We start from the raw sequence: 17,961 nt of genomic DNA, 5'->3' as shown, positions 1-17,961 counted from the left end.
GTGTGAGAATGGTGTGATGTGATTGTGGGTGACACAGATGTTAGTTTGAACAGAGTGTTATGAGTGTAATCATAGACACGCATACCCACCCACACACAATGCACTCTGCAGATGGATCCGAGTCTGTGTGTGTGTGCTCTGTTCACCAACACAAATGCATACGCACACACACCCACACATCACTGCATAGAGGTTAATTAAGTGGCCTGAGAAACTAGGGATGAAAACATAACAGGCAAAAACCACACCGCAAATCGTTACACACACACACACACACACACACACAAAAACCTGAACACTCTTTGATTAGGGGTGCCCAAACTTTTGCATACACAAGTACACACTACAATAAAGGGTTAACGATACACCCAGTCCTCAATTTGATTTGACTGACAATACCAGGTTTATGATTTGATATTCCAGTGACATTCTGAGAAAAATGAAGCAAAATGATGACTGTGTGCACACCTTACTAATGAGATTAGTGCACGGAGGAGGGAGGAGTGTAGAGTAGGAGGTCAACACACTAGAGGGTGGTGTTGATTGTTTGCTATCCTTTGTGTTCAAACAATACGCATAAATTAGCCAGCATAACAAATACAATGTCCATTGTTCCATCTTCTTGATGTCAAAATTGGGGCTGTCCTGAATTATTTAAATACTCAAGTATTCATTTGATACATTGTTATTCCATTCTACATTTAGTATTTAGATGTATTGTTTATTTTGTGAAAAAAAAAAATCAATCATAGCCTGAACTACAACACAATTAATCAGCAAAGACCTTTAAATAGAAAATATTACAAAATAAACTAATTTCAGCTGGTTTAGTTTAAGCATCCATGTCACTCAGAGAACAATAACTGGAATCGCTTTCTGCACAGCCAAGTTAAAAGAGCGAAGATGCCTCAGAAAGAAATCACTCTCAATGAATGAGTGTCCTGAAATATGCAAAAACAGCAATACAGTGAATGAGGAGGAAAACGCCGGCACTACTGTGAGAAGGGTCTAGCTGCAGAGCCACACTTTCTGAGCTCTGTGTATGATGTTACATAGTGGTTGAGAGTTTTAAAAACAGTTACAGTTACAAAGTGACAACGTTGTGACAACCCATTGTTCTGGTGCCTACCTACCACACACACACACACACACACACACACACACACACACACACACACACACACTAATTCCTTAGAAAGTTGTGACAACGTTATCTAATAACATTCTAGGAAGTTGTGACAACATGGTGGCAACATTGTTGGTACATTATCACAATCTCCTAGAATCCTCCATAGGTTCCATTATGTTGTGCATAGAACTCCATGGCATTGAGTCATAATATCACATGGCAATGTTACTTTATGAGGTTTTAACTACCTTCTTGAGACAACATGAACAGTACCACTTTTTTGACAACACTAACAACGTTGAAAGAAAGCAGATAACATTTTGACAATGAGTGCGTTTACATACTGATCTGATCATATTCAGATTTCTGCAGTTATCCGATTTTTCAAACGGTCATGTAAACAGCTTACTCTGATTTCTTATCTTGGAGTAAGTTCTAGAAAAACAATTTAAAAATCTGACAAAGAGAGCTGGATTTTAGCTCTGTAACCAGATTTCGTAGTGCATGTAAACTCTTACTCTGATTTCTTTCGTATTTCTCAGTCTCTGCATGTGTGAAACAGACAGCTTTACCAGGAATAAGCAAGCAGTGCTTATACAAGACACAGACACATTTGGAGAAACACTGAAACCAAAAACATGCTTGACGTAATGGAGTTCAATATTCTACATATTCTAGATGATGTTTGTTCATATTTTCAGGTAAAGCGGCGCAATTTTTGAAGTCATGAAGTTTGAGTTTTACAATACATTTACGTCATGTCATCTTCTGCAAGTTTATTGGCCGATTTCAAAGCAGAAATCTTACTCATGTAGACCTGCAGTTTCATATAACCTGATTACTCAACTGCATGTGAACACAATCAGATTACGGACAAAATCAGATTTTCTGAAGTTATTGGATTGTGCATTTGTGCATTGTGTGTTTGCAGCGTATGGTTCCAAATGGCACCTTACTCTCTACATAGTGCAGTACGTGAGTTATGAAATTTGGACTTCTACACAAAAATTGCACACTATCTATAAAGAATTGTGCATGTGTGGCTAAATCTCAAATGGTGTTTGTTAGACATATTATGCACTGTTTGGGTGCCAGCGTCATTATTTTAAGACCTATGTATGCACTACATAGGAACTATGGAGCCATTTGACATTCAGCATAAGTGATCTTGAAATAAAAGGACGTTTGGGGTGTGGTCGAGCCACAGAGATTGGCTGTGTAATCACTAATGATTTACACCTTTGCATGCTGATTGGCAGCCCTGCATCAAAATATACCTTAGACATTTTACTAGACATTAACCAGACATTTTACTATGAATACAAATGGTATCTCTGGTAAAAATGGTTTCTATCATCTAATAAGAATGTAGCAGAAATTCAGTCTGCCGTTTACTCCTGTACTCATGAGAGCCGAAAGTGCAGCTACAGTTCCTAAACAGAGGTGCAGGGAGCTGCAAATGCTAGGACTAAAAGGTGCGTACTGCAGCTTTGCAGATGGATACTACTGGCTGCGGCTCTCGCTTCCAGGATAAACTTTCTTGCATTTAGATGGGCCTGTAGATCTAGAAGCTCCTAAGTTACCTGCTTCACTCTCTGCAGCTTGGCTATGAGGGAGCTTGATCTCGCTGCTGCTTTCTGAATTAAAAACAGAAAGCTAGCCAGATAAAATACCTCAATAAAACCAATAAAAGTAACTAATTACTACTAAAACTATGATGGTGATGAAACGTTTTTCACACCTTTAGCATCTACATGACTCATAAAAGCTGATATCTGAGCAAGAGGTCTACCTTCATGGCTTCCACAGCAACATACAGCGCTGAGCTTCAGCATGACTTCACAGCCACCTATTGGACACTTTGAACCGCAGGGAATACCAACGAGTATTCTAAACCTGTAAAGTATTCTCTCTTGTTTGGGCCAGTCCTTGTCACGATGCATTGCTGCAGATTCAAATGCTTGGAAAAAGAAACTTTCATACTGCTACTGTGACAGAAACTGGAAGGCTAAAAAACTCCCACACGAAGGCTGAAATTAGAAATCTGCGCTCATTCACACATCACACCCAATAACCCAATACATTTAAAGAAGAAGCATTCCAGTCTCCTGGAAGACACTTACCTCGTCCCAAAAAATTGGGTTCTGCTCGTAGCCTCCCACGGACAACGCATCACCTTGGAGGCGGAGGTAGACAGACGCATCATGGTCCCTCACGTTGGGCATGTTCTACAACACACATGACATATTCAAAAAAGAGCATGAGTGTTTCTTTAACATCAGAGCTATGGACAGTTTCATCAGCTCAGGGTCAAATTGAGAGATGATTCATGAATAGAATTATTAATAAAAATCAGTAACACTTTTTTTGGGTTAGGCCAATGTAGATGCTTTGTACATGCATTCCTTGCCTGTACAATGTAGATGCTTTGTACATGCATTATCTATTGCTTAATGTTATTTTATCTAACCCTAACCTTACCTGAGAACCATATTTTAACACTAATCCAACTCCTAAACCCAAGTAATGTCACCAGAGAGTCTGTTAACATTTTGAACATCTGTACATAATGTGTTGGTGTTCAATTCAAATAAAGTCGAGTAAAAACAAATTTCTCACCTTTTGTATTAAAAGGAGTTTGATGCAGTATATAAATACTTTATGAATTTCAAAAAGTACCATTCATTCCTCTGTCCATACAGCCCATACAAAGAAATCAGCAAAATCAGCCCATTTTGTAGCAACTGTTTTTGTTATGACATCATTAAAGTAAAAAAGGTTTGCCCATTCTCCTGTAAGTCAAGTCTCACTAGTAACTTTGGATCAATTCTATTGGTTCACATGAAATACTCACACAAGCTAGCATTTGCAAATGGTATAAAAATGAAAATTAAAACAGTCAGCATATTTGGTGTTTTTCAGGTTTTCACTGGACCTAAGAAGCTAATTAGAGATGCACCAATATGGGAATTGTAGGCCAATGCGGCTATCCAATGTTCCATGTACATATCAGCTGATTCCATTACACAATAGACTTACAAAATGTAGAAAATGGGACTACTTGTATCTAAATTAACATTATTGTGAAATGCAAAATCAGTAAAATGAACAAAATGAAGACATTTTAGCACATTAACCTTGTGTTGGCTGAGGGCGTGCACACCGGTTGTGCTTTTTGTGTGCCTTTTGCGTGTGTGTTACACATATAGGTTTGAATATGTTTATATATGGCTGAAATATGTCACATACATTTAAAGTTCAAATATGTTTGCTTGCAAGTCACATATGCCCACAAACATAAATTGGATATATAAGGTAAATCCATAATCACTAAAATGCATCACATATTTAAGATCCATACATTCCCATTAATTAGATTTCCACACAGGGTACAGTGGGTATATCGCCCTTTTTTGTGCCTGGTTTGTTTTCGTGTGGAGCACTCTACCCATGTGTGTATAATACCTTGAAAAATATATCATGTTAATGTTGTGTTTGTCCAGCTGTCCCCATCAATTTGGATAAAGTTATGAAGCAAAAAGATGTCTATAAAATATTTAGACATATTAAACATTAAACAGGGTCAACCTGACCCAAATATGGGCTAAACATTCTGCTCTTCCATAGTACAGTAAAAACATCATCAGTGCAAGACACCAAAAAATCTAAACACCATGCCAATATTTTCTTTTAAAGAAATAGTCTGCTAACACCAACACGATTCCAGTATCATTGTGCATTCCCCCAAGGCTGTATCTAACCAGTAAAGGAAGCTTTCAACCACCAATTTAAACAAGTTTACACCTAGAGCAAAATCTCCAAAACATCTTAAATACAGTGAAGTTTTAAATAAATCAAGAGGTTGAAGCACCTTCAGTTTGACTCTATTTCTTGGATGTGATGGTCTATGTGAAGTGCCGCCCTCTAGTTTTCTAGTTTAAGGCCTAATTAGTCCCTTCTCTCGGATCACTGCACTGCTCTCCCTAAAAGCCCCCCAGATTCGTCATCAGGCTTATGAGCAAATTAGCATGTGGGTGACATATGAGTGCTTCATACTTCTGGCATGATTCATGACACACTGGGTGGTATGATGAGAGAAAGAGAGACCTGGTATCAGGTTTGTAGACGTGCTGAAAGCACTCGCACAGGGAGATTGTGTAATGTATGCAGAGGCTTTCAGCTGTGGCCAAGCGCTTTTTCACGCTGGCTGTTGTGTTTTGCTGGTGCAGTGTGAAATCTTTGTTATTGCATAAGGAGGGATATGAATAAGAGTCACTTTTCTGAGACATTCGCCACCCACACAGCCTTAGGGCTACTATACAGCACAGGAGAGAGCGAGAGCGAGAGCAAGACAGACATAACAGAAAGCAAGATAAAAAGAAAGAGGGCAGACAAGGATAAACAATGAGAGCGATAAGGACATGGACAGAGGTGTAGAGGAAAGAGAATCTGAAAGCGAGAGAATAAGGGCAGGTAAATAAGAGACTCCAAGCCCAAGGCTTTCACTCACGGTCAGAGCTTTCTACCTTAGCACTCCTCTGCCCTGTTTTTTATTCTCACAGCACAACGCCCTCTGCTGATAATCACATCACACTGCGGCTGCTGAGAGAAACACACAGGCCTACAGGGTCAGACTCCTTACCTGCCAGGATTCTGCAACCCTTTTTAGTGATTGATGTAGACTAAAATGTTCAGTTTTACAGCAGCACTTTCGCAAAATTTGCAGCAACATTCTAAAACAATTTTTGGAGGTGTTTCACTATATAAATTTGTGAGGATTATGAGTATGATAGTGATTTAACTTGTTTTAAATGTTGTCTGCTTAATTTCTCTCTAAATATCAAAAATGACATGTACCTCTGAGATCCAAGAACATGCAAAGCAGCAGATTCAAGATGTAAAGATTCAAATTACTGTAGCGTATAGGCAAAGAAGAACCAGGGGAAACATTGTGCATGTGGGTAAATGCGCTGTTATTGAAAAGGCAGTCAGGGGCAATTGCCTCCCGGTGCTCCTCAAGCAGGAAGGTCACCTCCAGCCACGTACCCTCCCTTCATGGTAGACACGAACACTGACACTAACTACCCCACAGCCCAACACAGAACACTGCACAAACAACAGTGCTGCACTAATAATGTCCACAACAACATCAATGGACAAATGTCTCTCTTCTCATAGGAGCGTGGCACCACCGAGAGCCTCTTTGCACAGCCACTTTGCATGGCCATGCCTTACACACTCCCACATCAGTGGCAGGATGCTACATTGCACCCTCTTCAAGGGTCATATGTCTCGACAACTTCAGTGTTCGAGAAGGATCCCTGGGATTTGACGGGCACGTAGCCCACTCAGTGGTTTCTTCTTTACAGCAGGGGTCCTGTACTGTACAGTGCCGGTCAACACAAATGCTGCGTGGCGCACACTGCTTGACTGGGGCCACGTGCTTTTCGTAAGTGTGCTGCAGCAGAGAAATTGAGCACTGTGTTCTCACAGCAAAACTCCTCAATTTTCTCAGCTGGTCCAGCGAGCTGCACAAGCTGTTTTAGCTCCTCTGGCAGCAGGGCACTCAACTCTCTCTCGACTGCTGGACATACCTACTGAACCAAAGCACTCTGCCCCACCACCAGCTCGCCTATCTGCTCCTTGGTAAGCAGCCACATGGCCCCATCCATGCTGCTGGGGCCTGCCTGAAGTATTGCTGAGGGGTCAAGGTCAACACCCCCAGGCTGCTATGCCACTCCACTGGCAGATCCTTGCTGCCATCCTCCAGCTGGGCTCAACAACAAATTGCTGATAGATCATCCACATGAACACTCTACCAACTGAACTTACAAATGTTCTGGATATCTAAGGAAATGCATTAAAATAAAGTCCTTAAAGCATCCAGTAGCGCTGCAACCCAGCAGCTAATGTGCTTTGCATCAGTCAACACAGAGCAAAAACATCAATCACCTAAACTGCTACAAATGGTTTAGTCAGAGTACATACAGCAGGCAACTACTTGCAAAGAACATTGAGGAGCACTGACACAGACATGTAGATAAACAATCTGGCAAAATCATGATGTGGCCAGCTTAGCTCTGACACTCCAGATTATCGGACTGTGGAAAGCACTACACAGGTTTAACATGCTTAGTGCACCAATAATGCACTGATTGCCAGAGCAATTTTGTCCAAACACTGCAAGGATTACATAAACGTATGTAAAATCTTGCTATCACAAGATTGAAAATTCCTGGAGAGTCTGCCTTACTGACAGGAACAGATCCTAAATTAGCACTCTTACTAAACTGTAAATTGTCTGCTCTCACCTGGATTCCTTCAATCCTCTCTGTGACTACATAGGCATGGTGCATTGCAATCAGAGGCACGTTCACGCCCACCATCTTCCCCAGTTTAGTGGCCCACACACCTAACCAATCAAAAACAGCAAAGTGAAATATAATCAAAAATACACCTACAAACTCACAATGTAAAGACTGCTAATTTATTTTGTACGTTTAAACTGGCCACACATGCAAAACATGTACTTCCAGATGACTCCATAATAACTGACACATTTCAGTAATAGTAATAGAGCAGGTTACATTGGAAACCACTAAAAATGTCAGTAAAAAAAAAAAAAAAAAAAAAAAAAAAAGAATACATTTGTTGCGCAAAATGTGTATCTGACAGTATGATAACTTAGAATAAGGCATATTTTAAACTGCATCCCTTTCAAATTGTGATATCAATATAAAAATGATTAATCTTTCAGCCCTACTGTTTTCTATAAAAGTGGATACAAGTCCACTGCTACAAACAGTATCACAGTCTGACAGGTGTCTCACTGCTTTTTTCATGAACATTGTAAGCTAAACTGCTTGATTTTGAAGTGGCTTTTCTCAACTTGCAGCAATGTTTGCACTTTGGTTTTTAGTAGTTTGGGTAGAGTTTGCAATTAAACTACAGACATTTGTGATGCCTGGGAGTCTGATATATTTCCTCTACTTATAAATGTAGCTTAGTTAATTCCTGATAAAAAACAAAACAAAACAAACAAACAAACAAAAAAAAAACAAGAGTGAGGCAAATTGGAAATTCAGTGTAGAAATAAAAAACATGCAGACAGAGACATAGATTATGCATTTATTACTTCAAGGCTAGATTACTTTAATGCCCTGCTGTCTGGATATCCCAGCAAAAGCCTTAACAAGCTTCAGCTAGCCCAGAACGCTGCAGCCAGAGTCCTCACAAGAAGCAGAAAGTTTGACCATATCAGCCCAGTTTTATCAACCCTCCACTGGTTACCAGTTAAATTTCACATTGATTATAAAATTCTATTACTGACTTATAAAGCTCTAAATGGACTCAACCCCTCAGTATCTGAGTGAACTTCTCCCCTACTATGTACCATCTACTATAACCATCACGCCTACTTAGATCACAAGTTGTTGGTTTACTACTAGTACCTATAATTAATAAAGTTACATTAGTGGGGAGAAACTTCTCATACAAAGTCCCCCAGCTTTGGAATGATCTTCCTGTCAATGTTTGGGATTCAGCCTCAGTCTTTAAGTCTAGGCTAAAAACTTTAATTACCAAACGCTTGACTATTCAAGTAGTCTTCCCTGTCAGATCTAGACCTGCCGGAGTCTCTGTTGCTATGTTAGTACTGTAATATGTGATCATTCACTCATTACACAAATAACTGTGTTTTTTATTTTCTTTGCCGAGTTGAACAGCTGTTCATCCTGTGCGTCTGATGCTGTTGGCTTTTCTGCATTGATTGGGTGCCCCACTGCTCGCCAGGCTTCCGGACTGGCTTGACCACCATTGAGCTTCTTGCTGTAAAATGCTGTACAATCCTCACCCTCAGAATCTGCTGCTGCAGCTGCTAATCATAAACTAATCAAATTAACCATTGCCCCACCAATTTTTCCCATTTTGTACTATAATACTTTATACTAACAATGTTTGCTATCTGGTGTTGAGCAGAGGAGGACAGGTTCCCCTCTTGGTTCCTCTCTTGGTCTTGGTTCCTCTCAAAGTGTCTTCCTTGCCACTGTCGCCACTGGCTTGCTCATGGGGGCTTGGACCCGGATTTTCCCTCTGTAATGCTGATTTTTCTGTAAAGCTGCTTTTTGTCAACACCTGTTGTAAAAAGCGCTATATAAATAAATTGTGCTTTTGCTACTTAATTTAAGGAGATCCAGGAGTTAAAAATAAAAAATACTTCAATTGAACGTTTTGCAGTTCATACATGTTTTCTTTTAGTCCTGGTCTCAATTTCTTAAATTGTTTTCTTATAATCTTGCACACATTTTATTTACTTTGTAGGTATGTTTATTTTCAATTTGTGATCACAGTTTTCTAATTCGTTTTCTTTTCATCGTGATCATGTTTTAATTTTAACAGTGTTAGAGACCATCACACAATTAATGGAAGAAACGATCAGCGTTTCAACATCCTAACATTAATATATAACATCTAATCCATAGATCTATTAAACTCTCCTGCCATTTGACCTCATCCCACATGAATGTTTCTGTGTGTTTAATTTGAGTTGGTTAAAATGCTGACGCTGCTCATTTCTTCCTGTAACTGTGTGATGATCTCTATCACCACAGCTTGTCGCAGGAACAGAAAGAGCGTCAAGCAGCCGCTGTATCTCTGTTATATATGATCATTAGAAAGTGCAGCTTAGTGAAAATTGTGGTTGTAGTTTGTTGTCTTCCTTCATTTCACCACCAAACTGCAGCTGCACTGATGACTGTGGGCTGTTTGCTGTGAAGAAGAGCTACAGTTCCCTCATAATGCTCCAAATCAAAATCTGACCTGATGAGCATCTCTGTCCATTATCTTATCAATCTAACACATCAAAACCATCAAACAATGTCGGAGAGCTGTTAGTGCTCTCAAACAACATGACCTGTATCTGTGGCAATCAAGTGCTCCTCAAACATGATCACAGTCATAGTTCAGTGTTCATTTGTTTTGAATCCCTTTGATTGACGTGATTGTCATGATCCACAATGCACAAATATATCTAGTGTCTCTGCAGCCTCCTTCAGTAAACACTGCCCTCTTTTTTGCTTTGCTTTTGGAAATCGGATGCACCAGATCAGTGAACTTTTGTTTTTAAGGATGCCAAATTTGCAGTAGGAACATTAGGGCTGCAGCAGGATACTGAAGCTTCACTTTAATCAATCAAGGTTTTAAAAAAAAAAAAAAAAAAAGCCTGTGGTCACTCAGCCCACGCAGATAATCTGCTGTGATTTGATTAAATTAAAGCTCTTTCAAAGCTGAATAGACCCAGGGTGTTTCACACACTCAAACAATCAGAGCCAAAATAGTTGAAACACTCAAATTAGCTAAATCTAGGGAAAAGCAAATGAACTTCAGGGAGGGACTTTTCAGAGCCTTAAATGGTCACAGTGTTCTGGACATAAATCAGGTCTTGTCAAAGCACACTTTTTCCTATCAACAGTGTCACTGTTTCTAACACATCTTAATGTGAATAAGCAAAACAGGGCAAACAGCCTAAACAAACAGAGGAAGAGATCAGCTTAGTTTGGCTGAATAAGCCTCTGTAATGTGTGATCATTGAGCGCCCTCTCCTGGTGATAGAAACAGATGACTGAATTTAGTTTTTCCTGCTCCAGCACATTTTAACCAACTCATGAAGACTATACTAAACTAGTGAGTTCAGTGAGACAGAGCAGAGAAAACACTAAACTGTTGAGTTCCCCAGATCTGAGCAAGCACATAATGTGCAAACAGTGTTAAGACTGGTGTAAATCAAGCTGTCGTACCACTGGAATCTGAAAAATGTCATATTTGTTTAAGTGCATAAGCTCAAATATCTTATTTTGAAGTTTCCTTGCAAATGAGTTTAATGCTGTTGTGCATAAGAGTTTGATCAAATTGTTGGCTTTAAAAAGCTATAAATAGCTGGAATTAATTCATATGTAATATATGTGCCTGTTACATTTGCTAAAGGGGAATTCCACTGATCAAAATCTTTCCATAATTCAGTGGTTAAGATATAAAGTCGGTCTGTGTTCTTAAAATTTGTTAGAATATCCAGTAATGATGTGTGACTGCTCTAGGCCTGGCAATGTATGAAAACATTTAGCAGCATATTTCTTTTATATTACAAAGTTGGCCAGCGAATTTCAGTGAAATAATTCATTTGTATAGAAACTTACAAACACAGTGATGGTTACAGGAACCAGTGGTCCCAATGTGTACAAGGCAAATATAGCCATTTCATTTCATATGCAAAACCACCACTGAACCTACATGTGTCTTCTGAGATTTCAAATGTAATGCTGTTGGCCAAAGTGTGGTTAATCTGAAGGGACTCTTTTGCCTTAGAACAGCCTTCATGTATCCCTCCATGAACAGACTAAAATACATTGATTGAAATGTATTTTAGACCAAAACCTTGTCAAACAACCACTGTAAAATCAATGTCTCAGATACCAGGCACCTTATTCACAACTATTTCATATAATAACTTCCTGATGATGGAGCTTTTAGAGGCAGACGTCTATCACCATCAAGGTGCACAACTCTGACTCTCTAGCATGGAGCATTTCAGACCAAATTCCCCTTTAACAGCAAAATTCTTGTAAATTTACACTATATAGCTTAGAACTTATTTTACTGTAAATTACTGCATTATGTAATTACAGTTGTACTCTGCAAAAAGCAATTACAGTAGTGTCTCTGTAAATGGCTGGTAATGCTGTTGCCAGTTGTTTACTGTAAAATTTACAGACATTTTACATTTACATTTACAGCATTTAGCAGACGCTCTTATCCAGAGCGATTTACAAGAAGATTTTCATTTAGTTTCCATAAGAAGTGCTAATTTGGATGACCTAATGGTAGTTAGCCAACTATAAAAAGATGAAAGGTAAAACATAGTTGTCCATTTTGCTCATGTGGTGTTAGAGGTGTAGGTGTTAGTTGAGGGTTTGCATGTCTCTGGCTGCAGTATACCTGCACAGTTGACCACACAAGGAGTCTCGATGGTCCCAAAATCTGTCTCCACTGCCTTCACTCTCCTCACTCCCATATGATCAGTTTGTACTTGAATGCCAGTCACTGGGCAGTTCTCTATTACCTGTGACCAAAGAGATTATTAAACTCCAGAACAATGTACACTGGCAGATGAATGTTATGTGATGTTCTGAGTCTCATCCAATTACTTGTACTAATATTCTCTTTTTTTTTGGTAACACCATGCTATACCATACTATTTGTTTCAAAGAGAGCTGTATTAATTTCATTCATTCAATTAATTAATGAATTAAATTTAACATTCCATCTCCTTTTCAAAGGCAAGAAATATTGACCTTTTTCCTGAAATTTTACACTTATGATTCTTTTAATGGGTACGTTTTATATTTATATGAGCTTCTTTTGTCTGAAGCACTAGAATGTAACAGCTGGCAGCGCAATGCCCTGTGTCTCAGAAAAACGGCAAAACTGACACTTTGGAATAATTATATTTAACATCAAACTGTAACAGACAGATATGGGAAAAGCAGCCGGACCGAGATCTCAGATGATGTAGATGTACTAAAGTAGCAGCTCATAAAAGTACTTAAGTGCTTAAAAAACAGAACTTTTAAGTACAACCATCATCTATGTGCATAAGAACTCAAGTTTGACAAATCCTCTCTTCACTCTTAAAAAAAAAAAAAAAAAGCTAAATAAGAGGTGAGACCAAATCACAAATCAGTATAGATGTCACCCATGTAACATAGTGAAAGTAAACAATTAAAAATGTCTAAATGAATGACTAAAGTGTAACTGAGTAATGAAAAAAGATTTCAGAAGAAGTGAAACAAGTAGGAAAGTACAATCCCAATTCCAATGAAGTTGGGACGTTGTGTAAAACAAATAAAAACAGAATATGATGATTTGCAAATCCTTTTCAACCTATATTCAACTGAATACACTACAAAGACAAGATATTTAATGTTCAAACGAATAAACTTTATTGTTGTTTGCAAATATTCACTCATTTTGAATTTGATGCCTGCAACACGTTCCAAAGAAGTTGGGACAGGGGCATGTTTACCACTGTGTTACATCACCTTTCCTTTGAACAACACTCAATAAGCATTTGGGAACTGAGAACACCAGTTGTTGAAGCTCTGTAGGTGGAATTCTTTCCCATTCTTGCTTGATGTACAACTTCAGTTGCTCAACAGTCCGGGGTCTCCGTTGTCGTATTTCGCGCTTTATAATGCACCACACGTTTTCAGTGGGAGACAGGTCTAGTACCCGCACTCTTTTACTAGCCACGCTGTTGTAACACGTGCAGAATGTGGCTTGGCATTGTTGTGCTAAAAAATGCGGGGACGTCCCTGAAAAAGACATTGCTTGGATGGCAGCATATGTTGGCAGTAACGGGCTGGAGGTAAGGGACCCAGCCTTGTGACCGGAAGGTCGCTGGTTCGATCCCCAGAGCCAATAGCACATGACTGAGGTGTCCTTGAGCAAGACGCCTAACCCCCAACTGCTCCCTGGGCGCTGTGGATTGGGCTGCCCACTGCTCCAGGCAAGTGTGCTCACTTCCCCCTAGTGTGTGTGTGCTCACTAGAGTGTATGTGGTGTTTCACTTCATGGATGGGTTAAATGCGGAGGTGAAATTTACCTGTTGTGGGACTAATAAGGGGGACTTAATGTTAATCTTTCTCCAAAACCTGTATGTACCTTTCAGCATTAATGGTGCCATCACAGATGTACAAGTTACCCATGCCATGGGTATAACACACCCACATACCATCAGAGATGTTGGTTTTTGAACTTTCCGCTGATAACAATCCGGACAGTCCTTTGACTCTTTGGCCCAGAGGACACGACGTCCACAATTTCCAAAAACAATATGAAATGTGGACTCGTCAGACCACAGGACACTTTTCCACTTTGCGTCCGTCCATCTCAGATGAGCTCGGGCCCAGAGAAGCCAGCAGCGTTTCTGGGTGTTGTTGATATATGGCTTTTGCTTTGCATGGCGGAGTTTTAACTTGCACTTGTAGATGGAGTGATGAACTGTGTTCACTGACAGTGGTTTTCTGAAGTGTTCCTGAGCCCATGTGGTAATATCCGTTACAGAATGATGTCGGTTTCAATTGCAGTGCCGCCTGCGGGATCGAAGGTCACAGGCATCCAATGTTGGTTTTCTGCCTTGCCACTCACTTGCAGATATTTCTCCAGATTCTCTGAATCTTTTGATGATATTATGGACTGTACATGATGAAATCCCTAAATTCCTTGCAATTGCACGTTGAGAAACGTTGTTCTTAAACTGTTGGACTATTTGCTCATGCAGTTGTTCACAAAGTGGTGAACCTCACCCCATCCTTGCTTGTGAACAGCTGAGCCTTTCAGGGATGCTCCCTTTATACCCAATCATGATACTCACCTGTTTAGAAATGAACATGTTCACCTGTGGAATGTTCCAAACAGGTGTTTTTTGAGCATTTCTCAATTTTCCTAGTCTTTTGTTGCCCCTGTCCCAACTTCTTTGGAACATGTTGCAGGCATCAAATTCACAATGAGTGAATATTTGCAAAAAACATTAAAGTTTATCCATTTGAACATTAAATATCTTGTCTTTGTAGTGTATTCAATTGAATATAGGTTGAAAAGGATTTGCAAATCATCGTATTCTGTTTTTATTCATGTTTTACACAACATCCCAACTTCATTGGAATTGGGGTTGGACAAATTTATTGAAAATGACCAGGCGAAATGTAACCAAAACAGAGCTACTCTGTACCATGGCTCCACGGGCAGTGGCTGCTCTGGACAGGGTGGTGCAGGTTCCAGCAGGGTCCATGGTGCCATCTTTGGGCACATACAGGGTACCATACAGATCCTTTACATTCATCAGAGGGTACAACTCTTTGGTTTCGGCAGGTGACAGCACATGAGACTCGATACCGTACACCTTCCCCAACTGAGAGAAAGAGAACTACCAGTTAATATGCACATTAACTGAATTATTAAAGAAAAACACAGCACAATAAATGGTAATTAATTGCTTCAGTAAAAAAAGAAACCGGTAAAAGGGGACACCATATAAATAAAAAGTAGGTTGCTAATCTCTGCAGCTCTCTTGTACTTAACTTTTGACATGTTCAGCGAGGCAAAATCATGTCTTTATTACTTCATTTGAAACAGTCTGTCAGGTATTCAGAGATATGTAAAGGTCAGTCTGTTACGAGCTTTAAAAAACAAAAAGATCCTGAAATTCATTTAAATTTGTGTTATTTATACCTTATTGATTTAAATCCTCTTTGTTATGCGAGGAAAATTCTACACTAGACCTGCCCATGACTGCAGACAAAAGTGGTCTGTGTCACATACCGACATGAGACGTTTGTACTCGTCCAGTCTCTGTTTGTTAGAGGCGATGAAGAGTCCTCCATTCTGGATCCAGCCCGTCTCCAGGCCTGTCTCTGCCTCCAGCTCTGAGCTGACCACACGTCGAGTGTGAGCCAGCAGCTCAACCTCCGTATCACTGGGCCTCAACTGCCACAACAGACCTGAGACCGTGAGAAAGAAGGATTAATACAAAAGTACTAATTACCATAAATTAAAACACAGTCAGATCATTTCTTTGAGAACAACCCATTACCAAAACGCTTATTCACTTAACTAGTTTTGTGCAGAGTTTTATTTGCAAATGCACCAAAGGCAACTCAGTACAGAAACTGGATTTTGTCCAAGTATGAGCTTTCTGAAACAACCAGCTTCTGCTTAGATACAAGTATGTCTACATTATAGGGTCTCTATATTTACTATTTTTCAGAAAAGAGGGCAAAGCTAAATCCTATTCTTAATCAGGCAATTAAGAAATCCTGGCTGGGAACTTTTTTTAGGTGTGAAAAAGAGGACATTGAAAATGGATGACACCACACTAATCCCCACTCTTCCACATTCTGACACAGGCTTCTATTTGCATCTCAGCATATCTGGCCAACATCTCTTCATGAATGGCAGCCCACCACCTGAACCTGAATCCTAGCAAGACTGAGCTGTTATTGATCCCTGAAACTACAGGCACACACCTTGACCTTTCCATCTCACTTGAGAAGTCTTTGGTCATTCCATCGTAAGATGCGAAAAGCCTCTACGTGATTCTGGATGACCATTATCATTCTCAGGCTCAAACTTATACAGGTTTCTTCTCTACTACATTCAGAGGATTCAACCTTTTCTAGCGATACCACCCAGCTCTTTGTTCTTGAAATCTCAAAGCTTGACCATTGCAACTCTCTCCTGGCTGGTTGCCCTTGCAGCTGATCCAAAATGCATCTGCACAGTTTGTCTTCAGTCTTCCTGAGCTCTCCCATGTTACCCCACTGCTGCGTTACCTTCACTGGCTTCCTGTAGATTGGAAACCATGATGCTCGACTACAAAGCTAACTACAGACTTGACTACAGAAATCAAGTCAGATTTGAAAAAACAGTTATATACTGTATGTGGTCAGAGATCAGATACATGTTCTATAAGGCCAAGTGACTGTAAGAAGACCAGTCAAATCGGAATGAAAAGTACACATCCTGAACAGAGAACATAACTGCTGTTTATTTGCTGAAAATAATATACAGAAAAATAAAACTTTTGCAAACATTTGGCACAATATACATTTTGTTTTATTTTTTCCAGTATGTTAAATAAATTGAAATTATGCACTAAATTATGCACTAAAACTGCCATATTTAGGTGTGTTCACTGTAGAGGATGCAGATTAACTTATTTTCCATTTAGAAAATCAACAAAAACATAAGCAGGGTTTTCCTGCGCATACTTCTAGGCTGCTAGGAAGCAAGCTAGCTAATGAGCCAATCTGGCCACTTTAGCTTATACTTTAATAGTTGCATATGCCAAACAAACAGGACAAATCTGCTGCTAATCACAATTAATTACTTACTTATTAATTGTCAGCTAAAATTTCGTGGTTAAGACAGGCTTACCATCAAGACATGAGAATCAGATTTGAGCCGTACAAAATGAAGCAATAAGACTTGTAATACAACCTTAGTCCTTGTTCTTCTGTCAGGCTTGTGTGTTTATTTTTACCTGCAGTGTGCCAGGTGGTGCCCGCTGTCAGTCTGTCCCGCTCCAGCAACACCACATTTGTCATGCCCATCTTACACAGGTGGTAGAGGGTCTGGCATCCCAGGCTGCCCCCTCCAATCACCACTGCATCTGCAGCTCTGGGCAGAGGTTTGGTGGGTCCGCTGAGGCCATCCTCCTGTTTGAGGGTCTTGGCGTAGGGGACACTTTTCTCTGTGGTGAACTCACTCTGCACACTGTAGCACCGGGCACGGCACAGTGGCCCCAGAGGGTGCCGATACCCAAACACTCTCCACACTGCTGTCCCCAAAAAGGCCATGGTCCCTGAAACAAAGACAGGCAAGAAGTATTAACAGTACACAAACCCGAGCACTTATTTGAATAGTTCCCTTTAGAAGGTCGACAGTTGGGGTCGTCAGTTGTGGTCCTAAAAACAGTCTACACATCTAATTCAACTCATCAGTGAAGGATCTGCAGACAAATCAATTAAATCTATTAACTAAATCATTTTTCTTGATTATAGTAATGTGCAATACTGTATTCACTAATTTTTAAAGGCTGTTTTCAAAAGTAGCAATGAAAACTGTGGTTTATTATTTTTATTGCCTCTCTTTCACTACTGTGCAAACAGTAGTTCTTCCAGTCACATTGTTTATACAGTAGCAAATCTATATAATACCACAATAATTTAACCAAATTATATTAAATTGGATTTCATGATGCACCAACCAGTTTCCTAAAA

General features: G+C 39.7%; 1 protein-coding gene across 3 annotated transcripts in view; it reads right to left on the bottom strand.

Moving 5' to 3' along the window:
• Nucleotides 1–17,961, bottom strand: part of sardh (sarcosine dehydrogenase) — a 79,942-nt gene that overhangs the window by 59,711 nt on the left and 2,270 nt on the right. For all 3 annotated transcript variants that reach the window (XM_017708194.2, XM_017708195.2, XM_037547668.1), the window contains exons 2-7: nt 17,223–17,543; nt 15,503–15,681; nt 14,913–15,092; nt 12,119–12,242; nt 7,441–7,541; nt 3,253–3,357 (exon numbers count right to left, since the gene is read on the bottom strand). In XM_017708194.2, coding sequence (XP_017563683.2) covers nt 3,253–3,357; nt 7,441–7,541; nt 12,119–12,242; nt 14,913–15,092; nt 15,503–15,681; nt 17,223–17,538 — 1,005 coding nt within the window. In that variant the 5' untranslated portion in view covers nt 17,539–17,543. The remainder of the gene's footprint in view (nt 1–3,252; nt 3,358–7,440; nt 7,542–12,118; nt 12,243–14,912; nt 15,093–15,502; nt 15,682–17,222; nt 17,544–17,961) is intronic.

Source organism: Pygocentrus nattereri, chromosome 18 (assembly GCF_015220715.1).
Source record: "Pygocentrus nattereri isolate fPygNat1 chromosome 18, fPygNat1.pri, whole genome shotgun sequence".
Lineage (NCBI taxonomy): Eukaryota > Metazoa > Chordata > Actinopteri > Characiformes > Serrasalmidae > Pygocentrus > Pygocentrus nattereri.
Note: the sequence above shows the minus strand (reverse complement) of the source record. Positions and strands in the feature narration are given on the sequence as shown.